Genomic DNA, 22,048 nt, shown 5'->3' with positions numbered 1-22,048 from the left:
AGAAGAATCACACAAACTACAGTGAACAACACCTGCACACACAAAAGAAAATACTTGCAGCCAACATGGGCAAGAGGGTTGTCAATCCCCTTGAACTCGTTACTTGCAAGGATTAAATCTTATATAAGTAGATAGATAAATGGAAAAATAGAATAAAACTAAATAAATTGCAGTAAGGTATTTTGATTTTATAATATGATTAAAGTAGTCCCGGGGGCCATAGTTATCACTAGAGGCTTCTCTCTCGAACACATAGCATACGCTGGGTAAACAATTTTTTGTTGGGCAATTGATAGAAAAGCGCATAGTTATTATGTTATTCATGGCAATGATCACACATATAGACATCACGTCCGTGACAAGTAGACCGACTACTATCTGCATCTACTATTATTACTCCAATCGACCGCTATCCAGCATGTATCTATGGTATTAAGTTCATGACAAACATAGTAACGCTTTAAGCAAGATGACATGATGTAGACAAAGTAAACTCAATCAATATCAATAAACCCCATTGTTTTATCCTTAGTAGCAAGGAAACAATACGTGCCTCGCTGCCCCTTCTGTCACTAGGTGAGAACACCGCAAGATTGAACCCACTACAAAGCACCTTCCCCACTAAAGATAAATCAATTTAGTTGCAAAACCAAACGGAAAGATGGGAGAGAAATACAAAGTTATCTTAATCATGCATAGTAAAAGTCTAGAAAACACTCAATTACTTTTAATGAATAATCTGATCATAGACCCACAAATCATCGGATCCCAATAAACACACCGCAAAAGAAGATTACATCAGATAGAACTCCAAGAAGATCAAGGGGAACATTGTATTGAAGATGAAAGAGAGATAAGAAGTCATCTAGCTACTGGCTATGGACCCGTAGGTCTGTGGTGAACTACTCATGCATCATCGAAAGGGAGCGAGAATGATGTAGAAGCCCTCAGTGATCGATTCTCCCTCCGGCAGAGTACCGGAAAAGCCTGCAGATGGGATCGTAGAAGAACAGAAGTTTGCGGCGGGGAAAAAGTGTTTTGGGTGGCCCTTTGGGGGTTTCCCAATATTTGAGAATTTAAAGTGGAATTAGGTCAGAAGGGGCCACATTGGCCCGCATGGTAATAGGGCGCGCCTTGTTGCCTTCTTGTCTCCTCGTTTGTCCTCTGGTCTCCTATCAAAGCTTCTAGGGTCTCTTTTGTCAAAAAAATCACCAAAAAGTTTCATAGCATTTGGATTTGTTTGGTACTGATTTTCTGGAAAACCAAAAACAAGCAAAAAACAGCAAGTTGCTCTAGGCACTGGGTTAATAGGTAGTTCTCAAAAATGATATAAAATAGCATAAAATGCATATAAAGTATCCAAGATTGATAATATAATAGCATGAAACAATAAAAAATTATAAATACGTTGGAGACGTATCAGTGGCCGACTGGCCGGCGCCAGACCCTAGTGTGACGTTGAGGTCCATGCTAGCCGCGACAGCGGGGGTGGCCGGCGCGATCACGCACATGTTTGATGACGTGGAAAAGCGGGTCACACCATGGTCGTGCGTCAGATGGAGATTGCCCATCTGCAATGTTGTGGAGGAGCACGACGACTACCCTTGTGGAGGGCGAATGACCGAAGAGCAGGTGCTCACCATGGCCATGGCGGCGGTAGTAAGAATGGCTGACGTGGGTTGGCTAAACCCTAGCATATGGAGGGTATGTTGTATCGCTGTCTGTGTGGGCTTGGTGACCAGGGTCTCGTTTATCCTCGGTGGCGGCGTCGAGGACGGCCTGGGCGGCGGCCGCACTGGCCCTACGGCCAGCCCTCTTCGCCGATTCTCGGGCATGTTCCGCCGGCGTGAGCACCTTCTTGGGCTTCTTCTTCTTTTCGGGCGCGACGAGGGTGGCGGCCAAAATGGCGTTGACGGCGTCCTTTGGCTTGGTGGCCATGGCGTGAGGCGGGAGGGTTTTGGGGGAGAAGGAGGAAACCGGGGAGGTTGTGCCCCGACGTGCGGGCTAGGGAGGACAAGGGTGGGCGTCGCGCATGTCCGCGGTCTGTCTGTTTCAACGCAAACCCGGTCCAAATTTGAGCCAGAAATCGGCCACGAACGGACAGAAAGTGGATGCCTGCCTGGTTGCGACGGCGCGTTGGACCGCATTTTTTTTCCGACCCAAAACGAACAGGCACAGGCCAAATGCAGCCGCGCGTTGGAGTTGGCCAAAGTACTAGCGCTCCAATCTGGCTAAATGCCATTGCAAACATATCAGCTATAGTTGTGAAGTGTGCAGGTGTGAACGCCTCGTTTGGTCCCCTGCAACGACTCTCGTTAGTTTAGCCGAGGCACGACGCGCCATGCGACGCGGTACATCCATGATGGAAGCAACCGCGCGTATTCGAAACGGCACGTGGGTAAATTAATTGATTTTGGTTGAGGGAGCCTCACTCTCTCGATCGAGCTCACCACCACCGTACGTACGTTGGTAGTACGTGCCATGTGCTCCTTGGTCGCCGCTGCTTCCTCGAGCTGGCGCTGTCCAAAGGAGGGTCGATCCAAACAAATTCCAAGCTCAGCCGCGTGCGTGTATAAATCCACACCACCTTTCCACCGGGACCTCCACCACCACCTCCTCCTCCTCGGACGAAAAGCTTAGATCCAGAGCAGCTGCCACAGCACAATCATCGGGCTCGCGTAGATCCAAAGTACAAAGCAATCCAAGCTCAGCTGCGAAGGAGGAACAGGACACAGATGGCGGCACTTGTCACTCCCGCGGGTTGTCCCACCGTGTCCGAGCTGGTCGTGCAGGGCCGGGACTCGGCCGCCGTCCTCGAGGCCCTGCTCCGGGGCGCGTCGTCCCCCGACAACGCCGGGATCCGGGAGCTCGCCGGGGAGATCCTCCGCTGCTGCGACCGCGCGCTCGCCGCGCTCCACGCCGTCGAAGGCGCCGCGGTCGATGTCTCCGGCGGCAGGAAGCGGAAGTCGGGACCCGGCGGCGCAGACAGCCTGACGAGGCCGAGAAGAAGGTAGGCTCGCTAGCAAACTGCTGTTGACTTGCACATGAGCGTGGCGGTGTTGCCCGCCGTGCCGGCGTTGAGGTTTTCAGCCGAGCATTGGTTTAACAGGACGGCTTTACTTTTTTCTTCAGGATGCGCGCGAGCGGCGGTGAGAAGGCGGCCAGAGTCGAGAGGAGGCGGACGGCGGAGGACGGGTTCATATGGAGGAAGTACGGGCAGAAGGAGATCCACAACAACAGGCACCCGAGGCTCTACTTCAGGTGCACCTACAAGCACGACAGCGGCTGCCCGGCGACGAGGCAGGTCCAGCAGGCGGAGGACGACCCCTCCCTCTACGTCATCACCTACTTCGGCGACCACACCTGCTGCCAGGGCGACGCCGCTGGCGCCGTCCTGGAGGCCGAGGACGTCAAGATGCAGCCGTTCGTCATCAACTTCGGGCCGGCCACCGCGAGCAGCGGCTCGCCGTGGCTCTCCTCGCCCAGCGACACCGACGACGTCCGGAGGAGCGACAGCGGGGCCTCAGGCTCGTCGCAGGCCGTGTGCTCGCCGGAGGAATTCGGAGTGAAAGAGGCCAAAGTTGAGTCAACGTCGGAGGACTCACACGCGACGGATCCGGCGGCGGCGGAGCTGAGTTCGTCGGCCGACTTCTCTTGTGCTTCCCCGGCATGGAATCCTCTGTCGGGCTGCTTGGACTGGGACTACTTCGGCGACAGCTCGTTCGATTGCGAGTTCATGGATTTTGACGCCATTCCTCTGTTCCAATAGCTTAGTTGCTGTTCTTGTTCTCTCAGCGCAGATGTTTTTGTGAAATATCCTCTCCGTTAGATAGATGTATCTAGTAGCACAAGTTAGTACTACATACATTCATTTGAGGAACAAGTTTGAGACAAGCTTTTTCAGACGGAGAGAGTAGCTATGTGTTTCTATCTACATTTGTCGTAGTAACCGGTGATGAACAACACGAGAGTGAGTGTTTGCACAATCATTTGTAGTACTCCCTCCGTTCCGAATTACTTGTCGCAGGTATAGATGTATCTAAATGTATTTTAGTTCTAAATACATTCATTTCTGCGACGAGTAATTTGAAATGTTTTGAGTAGTAGTTTAATCTGAGCTGGTTGCTAATCTACACCGTCCAAAGAGCACATCCCATAATCCAACGGCGATGCTGATGCGTTAGGTTTAAATTAAGGATGGACATGGCGCACGATATGAGGTCCGTAGCCACTGTAGTCAAACCCTCTGCCCTGAGACACACAATTTGGATATCTTTTCTTTTGCAGGTATACAATCTGGATCTGTTTTGGCTACATGGTGTGTGTCCATGCCCACAACATCGGAGGCCTTGAGCTCTAAATCTCTAATCATGCACGTTTGCGTGTGCACGACTTGCACGTAAATAAACAAGCGTTAGGTGGGAGGAGGAGCCTATCCGGTTATAGTCAAATTGCTGTAAGCATCATCATGTTATTCTATGTCGTTTCTTTTTGCGAGATGTCATCAAATGTTTGCACTTAGAGCCAAGGATGCAAAGTAAAGATTTATTAAACGATGGTCCCAACCCCAATCGCCAGCAAGATCGAGTTTAAGAACACCCATTGCATATTGAGCACAACGGGAGTAGGCGCCGGTGTAAGCTAGAAAATACCGATCAAGTTGTATAGTAGCAGTCCTCCTCTCGTTGTAGGGATGCAAATGAGTAACATAACATTCATCATTTTGCATCCCCACCTTGTTTATCGAGTTGAGTCCTCCTCCTCGTAGTAGTATGTTAGTATGCACTAATAGCAGTACTAATTAGTTATTTTGCTAACAGACATCAGATGGAGAGATAGAAAAACACACACAAGGAACTCGCCGATATGCACAAATACCATTCAAGATAACCATTCAAATATGCCACTACCGTTGGTTGACGTACAATTGCTTGTTGGAACGATTATTCACTTTGCCTTAGCTTGTGTGGAAATGGATAAAATCAATGTTTGGCCACAACTTGAAACTATTCAAAAAATACTGAATATACTAGTGCAAATATTAATGATATTTAGTAGTTTTCTTAGATGAGTAAAAACTAGGCAGTACTTATAGAGAAAATCGGCTATATATTTTTTAACAAAATTTCGTCAAAATTTCATAAGTTTACAAAAAAGTGTGAAAACGGTGCATTGAATTATAAATCATGTCTTTAGTATATATGATGGTAATCTTTCCACCTGTCCTGGACAGTAGTTTAAGAGAAATTTCATTAGCAATTTTCTGATTAAAAATTGGAAAACTTCTCAAAATGAAATATTTATAGTAATTATAAATGTGTTCCTTACTATTCTAGTCAAATTTTAGCCAATTTTGTGCAATAGTTTAAGATGAACAAAGTTGTCAAGTTTTTCAATCAAATTTTGGCAGAAATTTGAAAGTTTTAAATGAAGAAATAACATCTCATGATCACAAGCAAGAATACGCGGTAGATGGTTGAACTTTATAATTTGGCAGACAACTTTTGTTATTATTTATGGACCTAACTTGTAGAATGGCCAATATGATAACATATGAACACAATATATATCTTGTACATAGTAAACGTCTTAACTCACGGTAGCAATGTATCTATACCCCACAAAAGAACAAGGGCATATTTGGATGTCGGAAATTTTGAGTGGTGTCTGGGCATATGAGGAAGTTCTCAACGGTATATACGTAATTCCTCACAAAAAGGCTTGTCAATCTGCTAGCTCAGACTGGGATTACTTTTGCAAGGCCCTGAGTTTGATTATTTAGCACATTCTTCAATTTGATGACATTGCATTACCAATAGCTTGTTTATTTTTCTCTCGTGATAGATATTTCTTTTCTCGAACACTCGTGGGAGCTCGTCATTGTCTTAAGAAGAAAAAGGCCAATATAGCGTGAGTGACCAAAAAATACGATTATTAACAAAAAGGAAGGGAAAACCCTCTGACAACCCAAAAAAACAATGAATGTGAGCTAATCTAGACCTAACAAGTGCCGCAATGGAAATAGGCCTAAAGCTCCAGGATTGCTCATGTGTTGGCACACGAATTCTCAAAAGTGATCACCACTGAATGACTATATGCGTGACAAAGGGAACATGCCCTTCAAGGGAGGAGCGGGCAGACTGATCGTGCAGGCGAATCTTAATTTCATTGATCTGAGAAATTAAGGAGATGCTGCCAAACTCTCATCGCGCTGTCAGGGGACTTGTCATATGCGGCAAGCCGTAGAGTGACATGATCTTCACAAATTGGAGGTGGATTTGAGGTACAATGAAGAGTAATAACTAAAGGGAGATCACAATCAAAACACAAGGGAAACATGGAGGAAAACACATGATAGAGAAGATTCACAAGCCAAGGTTCATTTTATAACTCAAAAGACAACGCAAGAGGTGAAATTGATTCAAAATTCCTGATGGAACACGATAGGAAGGTAGGATTGTTCTTCCCCATCTGATGAGATGGAGGTGAGATGCTTCTCCACAAGAGGGAGGCCTTGATCCCACTTGGGGAGATATACGAGCACACTTCTCTTTAGTTTAGTCTCTAATACTTTCCTAACCCTACAAAGTGTAGGAGGTATGAAGCATATAATTTCCCACGAACATGTATGGACGTAGGTGAGATTCCATGGGCCTAGCCCAACCATTTTCTCATAGAAAATCTCAGAGATCCGTGGGGTTGGGGGAATCCAGGGTGTCTAGAGAGGGTGCCACGGTAGGGCCATAGTTCCAGGGTCCGCGAGCTTGGGTATCCACAAGCAATTTCAAAGGTAGTCTGAAGTTTTGGCGCTCTTGAACCCTGAGCTCTGGGTGTCTAGAAGTTGTGTAATCTACACGACACTTGGGTTTCACTCTTCTTAAGCACGCAGTTCCTCGCTCCTTGTTAGCGACTTGCCCATCCTTCCTCGCTTCTCCATGATCAATGCCTTCACAACAAAGTATGCGTAGAGTTTTCCCATGTGCAACTTAGCAAAGAGATAGGCCTGAAATCACTTGCAGTCAAAGGCGTGTATTTTTTGAATCAAGGTGATGTCCAATGCATTGATACTTTGCAAATTAATCTTCCATGATAAAATTCCTAAGTGAGTATATGGAAGTCATGAAAAATAATGCTCCAACAAGATTTAATGAAAGCCCATCAAAACCATCAGTCCCATTATCCACATGAAGCATCCTAATAACCTCATCAATTTCATTATTGGGAAGAAGATCTCTAAACACTGAATCTCATCACATTTTTGAATGAGAGAGTTCAGATCTAGCAAAGAAGAAGTTTGAAGTGATTGACCAAGTCTTTATTCAAAGGCTCTCCATAAAAGGCTTGTGTTGAGTTCGTGCTCATGATATTCAGTATCTGTGTCATCTTTCATCATAGAGATATTGTTGTGTCCATAATTTGCTTGCAAATTTTTTGAATTCTCCTCGCCCACTATAATCGTTCTAATGGTTACTCTTTGCTTCCAACATGATCTCTAGACAACAAGATTTTTGAGATGTTCCTTGATGATCTCTCTGCCATTCCAGTCAATATTGGTTAGGCTCCTAAATTCCTAAATAGTTTCCCAAAGGGTGATAAGGGCATTGGCATCTTTAACTGAAGCAGCGAGATTTGAAATCCCTTTAGACTAGATTTTCACCCCTTTCCTAAACCTTTTGAATTTTGTAGTAGGAATCTTGGAACTACCCACTATTTGGAAATGTAGTAGAAAAGAAATCTACACCTACAAACCATCCCTGGATCACTATGAAGATACATGTGAGATTGGATCTAGATTAGATTGCTCACAAATGTAGCGCAATGGAGAGAAGAGTTGGTGGAGCATTTTGATGCAGATTACCACAACTAGGTTATACCTCACAGCCGCGAGAATTCATACCTCGAACTGATCCATAGATCAAGCACCAAACATACAGTGCGTCTGTAGGTATCTATGCATACAAAATCGTCCATCCTACACAGCTTCGCCATCCAGAACAAGAGATACATACGAGAACTAGAGGAGGAGGAGCCTAACGACGCATGAACAATTCGTGTGTGTGAGAGAGAGAGATAGATAGATAGATAGATAGATAGAGAGAGAGAGAAAGAGAGAGAGAGAGGAGAGAGGAGGGGAGCAAGAGACAAAGGGCAGGCTCCGTGCAAAATCAGATATGTATGGAGGGGGTTGTCCCCACCTATTTATAATAGTCTAATGAGGTGACGACTTAGGAGGGGGCTGTCCCCAAGGGGTGAGCCACCCTTCCAAACCCTGGTCACACCAAAAGGGGGCTTGCTCCCCAAGCCAAAGGGTCGCGCCCCATGATGTTTGCTTGAACTACGTCGGTATTTCCCCAAAAAGAAAGGGATGATACGTCACAACAACGGTAGGTATTTCCCTCAGTGATGAAACCAAGGTTATCGAACTAGTAGGAGAACCAAGCAACAACACGTAAACGACACTACACACAAATAACAAATACTCGCAACCTGACGTATTAAAGGGGTTGTCAATCCCTTTCGGGTAACGGCGCCAGAAATTGGCAAACAGACGTGAATAAATTTGTAGTAGATTGACAGATCGAACACCAATTAAAATAAATAAGAATAAATTGCAGCAAGGTATTTTTGTATTTTTGGTTTAATAGATCTGAAAATAAAAGGCAAATAAAAATAGACGAAAGGCAAATAATATGAGAAAGAGACCCGGGGCTGTAGGTTTCACTAGTGGCTTCTCTCGAGAAAAATAGCAAACGGTGGGTAAGAATTACTATTGGGCAATTGATAGAACTTCAAATAATCATGACGATATCCAGGCAATGATCATTATATAGGCATCACGTCCAAGATTAGTAGACCAACTCCTGCCTGCATCTACTACTATTACTCCACACATCGACAGTAGGTATTTCCCTCAGTGATGAGACCAAGGTTATCGAACCAGTAGGAGAACCACGCAACACTACGTGAATGACACCTACACACAAATAACAAATACTCGCAACCCGACATATTAAAGGGGTTGTCAATCCCTTTCGGGTAACGGCACCAGAAATTGGCAAACAGACGTAATAAAAATATGATAGATGGGATAAATATATATTGAATAAAATAAAGTGCAACAAGGTATTTTTGTAATTTTGGTTTAATAGAACTGAAAATAAAAGCAAATAAAAATAGATCGCGAAGGCAAATATGATAAAGAAGAGACCCAGGGCGCTAGGTTTCACTAGTGGCTTCTCTCGAGAAAAATAGCAAACGGTGGGTAAACGAATTACTGTTGGGCAATTGATAGAACTTCAAATAATCATGACGATATCCAGGCAATGATCATTATATAGGCATCACGTCCAAGATTAGTAGACCGACTCCTGCCTGCATCTACTACTATTACTCCACACATCGACCGCTATCCAGCATGCATCTAGTGTATTAAGTTCATGGAGAAATGGAGTAATGCAATAAGAACGATGACATGATGTAGACAAGATCTATTTATGTAGAATAGACCCCATCTTTTTATCCTTAATGGCAACGATACATAGTCGTGTCAAGCACCGTAAGATCGAACCCATCACAAAGCACCTCTTCCCATTGCAAGATAAATAGATCAAGTTGGCCAAACAAAACCCAAATATCGGAGAAGAAATACGAGGCTATAAGCAATCATGCATATAAGAGATCAAAGAAACTCAAATAACTTTCATGGATAAAAAGATAGATCTAATCATAAACTCAAAGTTCATCGGATCCCAACAAACACACCGCAAAAAGAGTTACATCATATGGATCTCCAAGAGACCATTGTATTGAGAATCAAACGAGAGAGAGGAAGCCATCTAGCTACTAACTATGGACCCGAAGGTCTACAAAGAACTACTCACGCATCATCGGAGAGGCACCAATGGAATGTGAACCCCTCCGTGATGGTGTCTAGATTGGATCTGGTGTTCTGGACTCTGCGGCGGCTGGAATTGATTTTCGACTCCCCTAGGGTTTCTGGAATATTGGGGTATTTATAGAGAAAGAGGCGGTTCGGGAGGGGCACCGAGGTGGGCACAACCCACCAGGCGCGCTTGGGGCCTCCAGGTGGCTTGTGTTGTGCTCCCTCTTCGGTACTTCTTTGGCCCACTGGATGTCTTCTGGTCCAAAAAAATCCACAAAAAGTTTCACTGCGTTCGGACTCCATTTGATATTGATTTCCTATGATGTAAAAAACATGTAGAAAAAAACAACTGGCACTTGGCACTATGTCAATAGGTTAATTAGTACCAAAAAATGAGATAAAATGATTGTAAAACATCCAGAATGATAATATAACAACATGGAACAATCAAAAATTATAGAACGTTGGAGACGTGCCAGCATCCCCAAGCTTAATTCCCGCTCGTCCTCGAGTAGGTAAATGATAAAAACGGAATTTTTGATGTGGAATGCTGCCTAACATGTTCATCACATATTCTTTTCTTTGTAGCGTGGACATTTGGAATTTTATATGGTTCAAAGCAATAGTCTATTTTTGACATGAGACTTAAATACTCAAGCATATCAACAAGCAACCATGTCTTTCAAAATATCAACACTAAAAGTTATCCCTAGCCCATTATGCTCAATCATTGATCCATTCATGAAACACACTCGCATATTAGCTACACCCAATGCTCAAGTACGATCATAGTGCCCCTTAGTTGGTGCTTTATAAGAGAAGATGGAGACTCAAGTTAAAAATAAAAATTGCATAAAGTAAAAGAAAGGCCCTTCGCATAGGGAAGTAGGGATTTGTAGAGGTGCCAGAGCTCAAAGCGAAAAAGATAGAGATAAAAACATTTTGGGGAGGGCTTTTCCTGTCAATGAGAAAATGCGTAGTTCCCAATACTTTCCATGCTAGATATATCATAGGCGGTTCCCAAACAGAAATTAAAGTTTATTCCTTTTTCAACCATACTTTCACTTTCCATGGCTAGCCGTATCCATGGGTGCCTTCCATACCAACACTTTCCAAGGAATTTATTATTTGACAACATAAAGTAAATTCATTTTTCATTTCGGGACTGGGCATCCCTAATACCTTTGCCTTACTCTCGTGCAATGACAAGTGAATAAACACTCATCGTGAGAATAACATATCTAGCATGGAAATATATTAGCCACCCCCTACCGTTTCATGAGCGGTACGAGCACATAAAAGAGAAATTTATTTTGAAAATTAGAGATGGCACATACAAATTTGCTTAGAACGGCACGAATACCGCATATAGGTAGGTATGGTGGACTCATGTGGCAAAACTGGTTTAAAGGATTTTGGATGCACAAGTAGTGATCATACTTAGTGCAAAATGAAGGCTAGCAAAAGATTGAGAAGCGACCAACCAAGAAACGAAAAATCTCATAAGCGAGCATTAAGCATAATTAACACCTGAATAATGCACCACAAGTAGGATGTAATTTCATTGCATAACTATTGACTTGTGCTTGCATAGGGAATCACAAACCTTAACACCAATATTCTTACTAAAGCATAATTACTCATCAACATATCACATATCACATCATCATATCTCAAAACTATTACTAAGAATCAAGTTTATTTTGTCCAATGATCTTCATGAAAGTTTTTATTATATCCTCTTGGATATCTATCACTTTGGACTAATTTTCATGTGTTGCTTTTGATAAGCTCAAACAAATATAAGTGAAGATCATGAGCATAATATTTCTTTCTCTCAAATTAATTTAAGTGAAGCAAGAGAGAATTTCTTAAAAATTTACTAACTCTCAAATAAATCTAAGTGAAGCATGAGAGCATTTCTTCAAAAATACAAAGCACACCATGCTCAAAAAGATATAAGTGAAGCACTAGAGCAATTCCATAGCTCATAAAGATTTAAGTGAAGCATAGAGAGCAATTCTAACAAGTCATGGCATAATTTTGGCTCTCTCAAATAGGTGTGTCCAGCAAGGATTCAAGACTTAATAAAAGCAAAACAAGCAAAGATCATATCATACAAGAACGCTCCAAGCAAAACTCATAGTATGTGACGAATAAAAATATAGCTTCGAAGTAAAATACTGGTCGTTAGAAGAAAGAGGGGATGCCACTCGGGGCATCCCCAAGCTTAGTTGCTTGCTTCTCTTTGGATAATAGCTTGGGATGCCATGGGCATCCCCAAGCTTAGGCTCTTCTTACTCCTTATTCCTTCATCCATCGTAACATCGCCCAAAACTAAACTTCAATCACACAAAACTCAACAAAACCTTCGTGAGATCCGTTAGTATAAGAAAACAAATCACTACTATAAGTACTGATGCAAACCCATTCATATTTTATTCTTTCTATCTCTACTCCTAATGGAGCAGTTTGGTATAAGAAAACAAATCACTACTATAAGTACTTATGTTGAGGTTTGCAAGTCCCGTAGCATGCACGAATGGTAACCGTTGTGTAATAAATTTGAAGCATGAGGCATTTCTTTGATTGTATTCCTTATGAGTGGAGGTCGGGGACGAGCGATGGTATTTTCCTACCAATCTATCCCCCTAGGAGCATGCACGTAGTGCTTGGTTTCTGATGACTTGTAGATTTTGTGCAATAAGTATGTGAGTTCTTTATGACTAATGTTGAGTCCATGGATTATACGACACTCTCACCCTTCCACCATTGATAGCCTCTCTAGTACCGCGCAACTTTCGCCGGACCATAAACCCACCATTTACCTTCCTCAAAACATCCACCATACCTACCTATCATGGCATTTCCATAGCCATTCCGAGATATATTGCCATGCAACTTTCCACCGTTCCATTTATTATGACACGATCCATCATTGTCATATTGCCTTGCATGATCATGTAGTTGACATCGTATTTGTGGCAAAGCCACCGTTCATAATTTTTTCATACATGTCACTCTTGATTCATTGCACATCCCAATACACCACCGGAGGCAAACATATAGAGTCATATTTTTGTTCTAAGTATCGAGTTGTAATCTTTGAGTTGTAAATAAATAGAAGTGTGATGATCATCATTATTAGAGCATTGTCCGGTGTGAGGAAAAAAAAAGAGAAAGGCCAAAAAAAGAGAAGGCCCAAAAAATGAGAGAAAAAGAGAGAAGGGACAATGCTACTATCCTTTTTCCACACCTGTGCTTCAAAGTAGCACCATGATCTTCATGATAGAGAGTCTCTTATTTTTTCACTTTCATATACTAGTGGGAAATTTTCATTATAGAACTTGGCTTGTATATTCCAACGATGGGCTTCCTCAAATGCCCTAGGTCTTCGTGAGCAAGCAAGTTGGATGCACACCCACTTAGTTTCTTTTGTTGAGTTTTCATACATTTGTAGCTCTAGTGCATCCGTTGCATGGCAATCCCTACTCACTCACATTGACATCTATTGATGGGCATCTCCATAGCCCATTGATACTGTTGGGGAACGTAGTAATTTCAAAAAAAAAATCCTACGCACACGCAAGATCATGGTGATGCATAGAAACGAGAGGGGAACGTATCGTCCACGTACCCTCGTAGACCGTAAGCGGAAGCTTTATGAGAACGTGGTTGATGTAGTCGTACGTATTCACGATCCGACCGATCCAAGTACCAAATGCACAACACCTCCAAGTTCAGCACACGTTCAGCTCGATGACGTCCCACGAACTTCAATCCAGCAGAGCTTCGCGGGAGAGTTCCGTGAGCACGACGGCATGATGACGGTGATGATGTTGCTACCGACATAGGGCTTCGCCTAAGCACTGCTACGATATGATCGAGGTGGATTATAGTGGAGGGGGCACCGCACACGTCTTGGAACAATCAACTTGTGTGTCTTTGGGTGCCGCCCCCGCCCCCTTATATAAAGGAGTAAGGGGGAGGCCGGCCGGCCTTGGTGCGCCCAAGGAGAGGAGGAATCCTCCTCCTAGTAGGAGTAGGATTCATCCTTTCCTAGTCCTACTAGGAAGGGGGAAGGGGGGAGGAAAGAGAGGGAGAGGGAAAGAGGGGCCGTGCCCCCTCTCCTAGTCCAATTCGGACTCCTCATGGGAGGGGGCGCGCCACCTCCTGGGCTGGTGCCCTCTCTCTCCCCTCGGGACCACTAAGGCCCAATACTTCCCTGGGGGGTTCTGGTAACCCCTCCGGCACTCCGGTTTTCTCCGAAACCATCCGGAACACTTTCGGTGTCCGAATATAGCCATCCAATATATCGATCTTTATGTCTCAACCATTTCGAGACTCCTTGTCATGTCCGTGATCACATCCGGGACTCCGAACTACCTTCGGCACATCAAAACACATAAACTCATAATACCGATCGTCACCGAACTTTAAGCGTGCGGACCCTACGGGTTCGAGAACTATGTAGACATGACCGAGACTCGTCTCTGGTCAATAAGCAATAGCGGAACCTGGATGCTCATATTGGTTCCCACATATTCTACGAAGATCTTTATCGGTCAAACCGCTTAACAACATACGTTGTTCCCTTTGTCATCGGTATGTTACTTTCCCGAGATTCGATCGCTGGTATCCTCATACCTAGTTCAATATCGTTACCAGCAAGTCTCTTTACTCGTTCCTAATACATCATCTCGCAACTAACTCATTAGCACAATGCTTGCAAGGCTTATAGTGATGTGCATTACCGAGAGGGCCCAGAGATATCTCTCTGACAACCGGAGTGACAAATCTTAATCTCGATCTATGCCAACTCAACAAGCACCATCAGAGACACCTCTAGAGCACCTTTATAATCACCCAGTTACGTTGTGATGTTTGGTAGCACATAAAGTGTTCCTCCGGTAATCAGGAGTTGCATAATCTCATAGTCATAGGAACATGTATAAGTCATGAAGAAAGCAATAGCAACAAACTAAACGATCATCGTGCTAAGCTAACGGATGGGTTAAGTCAATCAGATCATTCTCTAATGATGTGACCCCGTTAATCAAATGACAACTCATGTCTATGGTTAGGAAACATGACCATCATTGATTCAACGAGCTAGTCAAGTAGAGGCAAACTAGTCTGTTTGTCTATGTATTCACACATGTACTAAGTTTCCGGTTAATACAATTCTAGCATGAATAATAAACATTTATCATGATATAAGGAAATATAAATAAAATTTTATTATTGCCTCTAGGGCATATTTCCTTCAGTCTCCCACTTTCACTAGAGTCAATAATCTAGATTACACAGTAATGATTCTAACACCCATGGAGTCTTGGTGCTGATCATGTTTTGCTCGTGAGAGAGGCTTAGTCAACGGGTCTGCTACATTCAGATCCGTATGTATCTTGCAAATCTCTATGTCTCCCTCCTTGACTTGATCGCGGATGGAATTGAAGCGTCTCTTGATGTGCTTGGTTCTTTTGTGAAATTTGGATTCCTTTGCCAAGGCAATTGCACCAGTATTGTCACAAAATATTTTCATTGGACCCGATGCACTAGGTAGGACACCTAGATCGGATATGAACTCCTTCATCTAGACTCCTTCATTTGCTGCTTCCAAAGCAGCTATGTACTCCGCTTCACACGTAGATCCCGCCATGATGCTTTGCTTAGAACTGCAACAACTGACAGCTCCACCGTTCAATAAAAATACGTATCCGGTTTGTGACTTAGAGTCATCCGGATCAGTGTCAAAGCTTGCATCGACGTAACCATTTACGATGAGCTCTTTGTCACCTCCATAAACGAGAAACATATACTTAGTCCTTTTCAGGTATTTTAGGATGTTCTTGACCGCTGTCCAATGATCCACTCCTGGATTACTTTGGTACCTCCCTGCTAAACTAATAGCAAGGCACACATCAGGTCTACACAACATTGCATACATGATAGAGCCTATGGCTGAAGCATAGGGAACATCTTTCATTTTCTCTCTATCTTCTGCAGTGGTCGAGCATTGAGTCTGACTCAACTTCACACCTTGTAACACAGGCAAGAACCCTTTCTTTGCTTGATCCATTTTGAACTTCTTCAAAACTTTATGAAGGTATGTGCTTTGTGAAAGTCCAATTAAGCGTCTTGATCTATCTCTATAGATTTTGATGCCCAATATATAAGCAGCTTCACCGAGGTCTTTCATTGAAAAACTCTTATTCAAGTATGCTTTTATGCTATCCAGAAATTCTAAATCATTTCCAATCAGCAATATGTCATCCACATATAATATTAGAAATGCTACAAATCTCCCACTCACTTTCTTGTAAATACAGGCTTCTCCAAAAGTCTGTATAAAACCATATGCTTTGATCACACTATCAAAACGTTTATTCCAACTCCGAGATGCTTGCACTAGTCCATAGATGGATCGCTAGAGCTTGCATACTTCGTTAGCGCCCTTTGGATCGATAAAACCTTCAGGTTGCATCATATACAACTCTTCTTACAGAAATCCATTCAGGAATGCAGTCTTTACATCCATTTGCCAAATTTCATAATCATAAAATGCGGCAATTGCTAACATGATTCGGACGGACTTAAGCATCGCTACGGGTGAGAAGATCTCATCGTAGTCAACTCCTTGAACTTGTCAAAAACCTTTCGCAACAAGTTGAGCTTTGTAGACAGTAACATTACCGTCAGCGTCACTCTTCTTCTTGAAGATCCATTTATTCTCGATGGCTTGACGATCATCGGGCAAGTCAACCAAAGTGCACACTTTGTTCTCATACATGGATCCCATCTCAGATTTCATGGCCTCAAGCCATTTTGCGGAATCTAGGCTCATCATCGCTTCCTCATAGTTCGTAGGTTCATCATGGTCAAGTAACATGACCTCCAGAACAGGATTACGGTACCACTCTGGTGTGGATCTTACTTTGGTTGACCTACGAGGTTCAGTAGTAGCTTGATCTGAAGTCATATGATCCTCATCATTAGCTTCCTCACTAATTGGTGTAGGAGTCACAGGAACAGATTTCTGTGATGAACTACTTTCCAATAAGGGAGCAGGTACAGTTACCTCATCAAGTTCTACTTTCCTCCCACTCACTTCTTTCGAGAGAAACTCCTTCTCTAGAAAGGATCCATTCTTAGCAACGAAAGTCTTGCCTTCGGATCTGTGATAGAAGGTGTACCCAACAGTCTCCTTTGGGTACCTATGAAGACACATTTCTCCGATTTGGGTTCGAGCTTATCAGGTTGAAGCTTTTTTCACATAAGCATCGCAGCCCCAAACTTTAAGAAATGACAACTTTGGTTTCTTGCCAAACCACAGTTCCTAAGGCGTCGTCTCAAAGGATTTAGATGGTTCCCTATTTAATTTGAATGCAGCCGTCTCTAAAGCATAACCCCAAAACAATAGCGGTAAATCAGTAAGAGACATCATAGATCGCACCATATCTTGTAAAGTACGATTACGACGTTCGGACACACCATTATGTTGTGGTGTTCTGGGTGGCGTGAGTTGCGAAACTATTCCGCATTGTTTCAAATGAAGATCAAACTTATAACTCAAATATTCTCCTCCACGATCAGATCGTAGAAACTTTATTTTCTTGTTACAATGATTTTCCACTTCACTCTGAAATTCTTTGAACTTTTCAAATGTTTCAGACTTATGTTTCATCAAGTAGATATACCCATATCTGCTCAAATCATCTGTGATGGTGAGAAAATAACGATACCCGCCGCGAGCCTCAACATTCATCGGACCACATACATCAGTATGTATGATTTCCAAAAAATCTGTTGCTCACTCCATAGTTCCAAAGAACGGCGTTTTAGTCATCTTGCCCATGAGGAATGGTTCACAAGTACCAAGTGATTCCAAAAGTCCATCAGAATGGAGTTTCTTCATGCGCTTTACACCAATATGACCTAAACGGCAGTGCCACAAATAAGTTGCACTATCATTATCAACTCTACATCTTTTAGCTTCAATATTATGAATATGTGTATCACTACTATCGAGATTCATCAAGAATAGACCAACCTTTAAGGGTGCATGACCATAAACGATATTACTCATATAAATAGAACAACCATTATTCTCAGATTTAAATGAATAACCGTCTCGCATCAAACAAGATCCAGATATAATGTTCATGCTCAACGCTGGCACCAAATAACAATTATTTAGGTCTAAAACTAATCTCGAAGGTAGATGTAGAGGTAGCATGCTGACCCCGATCACATCGACTTTGGAACCATTTCCCACGCGCATCGTCACCTCGTCCTTAGCCAATCTTCGCTTAATCCGTAGCCCTTGTTTCGATTTGCAAATATTAGCAACAGAACCAGTATCAAATACCTAGGTGCTACTGCGAGCATTAGTAATTAAGGTACACATCAATAACATGTATATCACAGATACCTTTGTTCACCTTGCCATCCTTCTTATCCGCCAAATACTTGGGGTAGTTCCGCTTCCAGTGACTAGTCCCTTTGCAGTAGAAGCACTCAGTCTCAGGTTTAGGTCCAGACTTGGGTTTCTTCACTTGAGCAGCAACTTGCTTGCCATTCTTCTTGAAGTCCCCCTTCTTCCCTTTACCCTTTTTCTTGAAACTGGTGGTCTTGTTGACCATCAACACTTGATGCTCCTTCTTGATTTCTACCTCCGCAGCCTTTAGCATTGCGAAGAGCTCGGGAATCGTCTTATCCATCCCTTGCATATTATAGTTCATCATGAAGCTCTTGTAGCTTGGTGGCAGTGATTGAAGAACTCTGTCAATGACACTATAAACAGGAAGATTAACTCCCAGTTGAGTCAAGTGGTTGTGGTACCCAGACATTCTGAGTATATGTTCACTGACAGAACTATTCCCCTCCATCTTGCAGCTGTTGAAATTATTGGAGACTTCATATCTCTCAATCTGGGCATTTGCTTGAAATATTAACTTCAACTCCTGGAACATCTCATATGCTCTATGCCATTCAAAACGTCGTTGAAGTCCCGGTTCTAAGCCGTAAAGCATGGCACACTAAACTATCGAGTAGTCATCAGCTTTGCTCTGCCAGACGTTCATAACATCTGGCGTTGCTCCTGCAGCGGGTTTGGCACCTAGCGGTGCTTCCAGGACGTAATTTTTCTATGCAGCAATGAGGATAATCCTCAAGTTACGGACCTAGTCCGTGTAATTACTACCATCATCTTTCAACTTTGCTTTCTCAAGGAACGCATTAAAATTCAACGGAACAACAACACGGGCCATCTATCTACAACAACATAGACATGCAAAATACTATCAGGTACTAAGTTCATGATAAATTAAAGTTCAATTAATCATATTATTTAAGAACTCCCACTTAGACAAACATCCCTCTTGTCATCTAAGTGATCACATGATCCATATCAACTAAACCATGTCCGATCATCACGTGGGATGGAGTAGTTTTCAATGGTGAACATCACTATGTTGATCATATCTACTATATGATTCGCGCTCTACCTTTCGGTCTCAGTGTTCCGAGGCCATGTCTGCATATGCTAGGCTCGTCAAGTTTAACCCGAGTATTCTGCGTGTGCAAAACTGGCTTGCACCCGTTGTATGTGAACGTAGAGCTTATCACACCCGATCATCACGTGGTGTCTCGGCACGACGAACTTTCACAACGGTGCATACTCAGGGAGAACACTTATACCTTGAAATTTAGTGAGAGATCATCTTATAATGCTACCGTCGATCTAAGCAAAATAAGATGCATAAAAGATAAACATCACATGCAATCAATATAGGTGATATGATATGGCCATCATCATCTTGTGTCTGTGATCTCCATCTCCAAAGCACCGTCATGATCACCATCATCACCGGCTTGACACCTTGATCTCCATCGAAGCATCATTGTCGTCACGCCAACTATTGCCTCCACGACTATCGTTACCGCTTAGTGATAAAGTAAAGCAATTACATGGCGATTGCATTTCATACAATAAAGCGACAACCATATGGCTCTTGCCAGTTGCCGATAACTGTGTTACAAAACATGATCATCTCATACAATAAAATTTAGCATCATGTCTTGACCATATCACATCACAAAATGCCCTACAAAAACAAGTTAGATGTCCTCTACTTTGTTGTTGCAAGTTTTACGTGGCTGCTATGGGCTGAGCAAGAACCGTTCTTACCTACACATCAAAAACCACAACGCGGTATAGTGATTGCTTTTTGATCTTCAGAAAGAACCTTGTTCATTGAATCCGATTCAACTAAAGCTGGAGAAACAGACACCCACTAGCCACCTGTGTGCGAAGCACGTCGGTAGAACCAGTCTCGCGTAAGCGTACGCGTAATGTCGGTCTGGGCTGCTTCATCCAACAATGCCACTGAATCAAGAATCAACTAGTGACGGCAAGCAATATGTATATACCCACGCCCACAACTAGTAACATCTATGCATAAACCTGGCTCGAATGCCACTGTTGGGGAACGTAGTAATTTCAAAAAAATTCCTACGCACACGCAAGATCATGGTGATGCATAGCAACGAGAGGGGAGAGTATCATCCACGTACCCTCGTAGACCCTAAGCGGAAGCGTTATGAGAATGCGGTTGATGTAGTCGTACGTCTTCACGATCCGAACGATCCAAGTACCGAACGCACAACACCTCCGAGTTTAGCACACGTTCAACTTAATGACGTCCCACGAACTCCGATCCAGCAGACGCGAGAGAGTCTCGTCAGCATGATGGCGTGATGACGGTGATGATGTTGCTACCGACGCAGAGCTTCGCCTAAGCACTGCTACGATATGATCGAGGTGAATTATGGTGGAGGGGGGCACTACACACGGCTTGGAACAATCAATTTGTGTGTCTTTGGGTGCCCCCACCCCGTATATAAAGGAGCAAGGGGGAGGCCGGCCGGCCTTGGTGCGCCCCAAGGAGAGGAGGAATCCTCCTCCTAGTAGGAGTAGGATTCATCCTTTCCTAGTCCTACTAGGAAGGGGGAAGGGGGAAGGAAAGAGAGGGAGAGGGAGAGGGAAAGAGGGGCCGCGCCCCCCTCCCCTAGTCCAATTCGGACTCCTCATGGGAGGGGGCGCGCCACCTCCTGGATGCTGCCCTCTCTCTCTCCCCTTAGGCCCACTAAGGCACAAAACTTCCCTGGGGGGTTCCTGTAACCCCTCCGGCACTCCGGTTTTCTCCTAAACCATCCGGAACACTTCCAGTGTCCGAATATAGCCGTCCAATATATCAATCTTTACGTCTCGACCATTTCGAGACTCCTCGTCATGTCAGTGATCACATCCGGGACTGCGAACTACCTTTGGTACATCAAAACACATAAACTCATAATACCGATCGTCATCGAACTTTAGGCATGCGGACCCTACGGGTTCGAGAACTATGTAGACATGACCGAGACTCGTCTCCGGTCAATAACCAATAGCGGAACCTGGATGCTCATATTGGTTCCTACATATTCTATGAAGGTATTTATCGGTCAAAGCGCATAACAACATACGTTGTTCCCTTTGTCATCGATATGTTACTTGCCCGAGATTCGATCGTCGGTATCCTCATACCTAGTTCAATCTCGTTACCGGCAAGTCTCTTTACTCGTTCCATAATACATCATCTCGCAACTAACTCATTAGTCACAATGCTTGCAAGGCTTATAGTGAAGTGCATTACCGAGAGGGCCCAAAGATACCTCTCCGACAATCGGAGTGTGATGTCTACTACACAACCTTCTTCTTGTAGACGTTGTTGGGCCTCCAAGTGCAGAGGTTTGTAGGACAGTAGCAAATTTCCCTCAAGTGGATGACCTAAGGTTTATCAATCCGTGGGAGGCGTAGGATGAAGATGGTCTCTCTAAAGCAACCCTGCAACCAAATAACAAAGAGTCTCTTGTGTCCCCAACACACCCAATACAATGGTAAATTGTATAGGTGCACTAGCTCAGCGAAGAGATGGTGATACAAGTGGTATATGGATGGTAGATAAAGGTATTTGTAATCTGAAATTATAAAAACAGCAAGGTAACTAATGGTAAAAGTGAGCACAAACGGTATTGCAATGCTAGGAAACAAGGCCTAGGGTTCATACTTCCACTAGTGCAAGTTCTCTCAACAATAATAACATAATTGGATCATATAAC

The 22,048-nt window shown here is 43.5% G+C and overlaps 1 protein-coding gene across 1 annotated transcript; it reads left to right on the top strand.

The window, feature by feature from the left end:
- Nucleotides 1–2,581: 2,581 nt before the first annotated feature.
- On the top strand, nt 2,582–4,078 carry LOC125536351 (transcription factor WRKY45-1-like). Its single transcript, XM_048699552.1, has 2 exons — nt 2,582–3,010; nt 3,133–4,078. The coding sequence occupies exons 1-2, from the start codon at nt 2,736–2,738 to the stop codon at nt 3,767–3,769; spliced, it is 912 nt and encodes a 303-aa protein (XP_048555509.1). The 5' UTR covers nt 2,582–2,735; the 3' UTR covers nt 3,770–4,078.
- The last annotated feature ends 17,970 nt before the right edge of the window (nt 4,079–22,048 follow it).

Source organism: Triticum urartu, chromosome 1 (genome assembly GCF_003073215.2).
Source record: "Triticum urartu cultivar G1812 chromosome 1, Tu2.1, whole genome shotgun sequence".
NCBI lineage: Eukaryota > Viridiplantae > Streptophyta > Magnoliopsida > Poales > Poaceae > Triticum > Triticum urartu.
The sequence above is the reverse complement of the archived record's forward strand: the minus strand, read 5'-3'. Positions and strand labels throughout refer to the sequence as shown.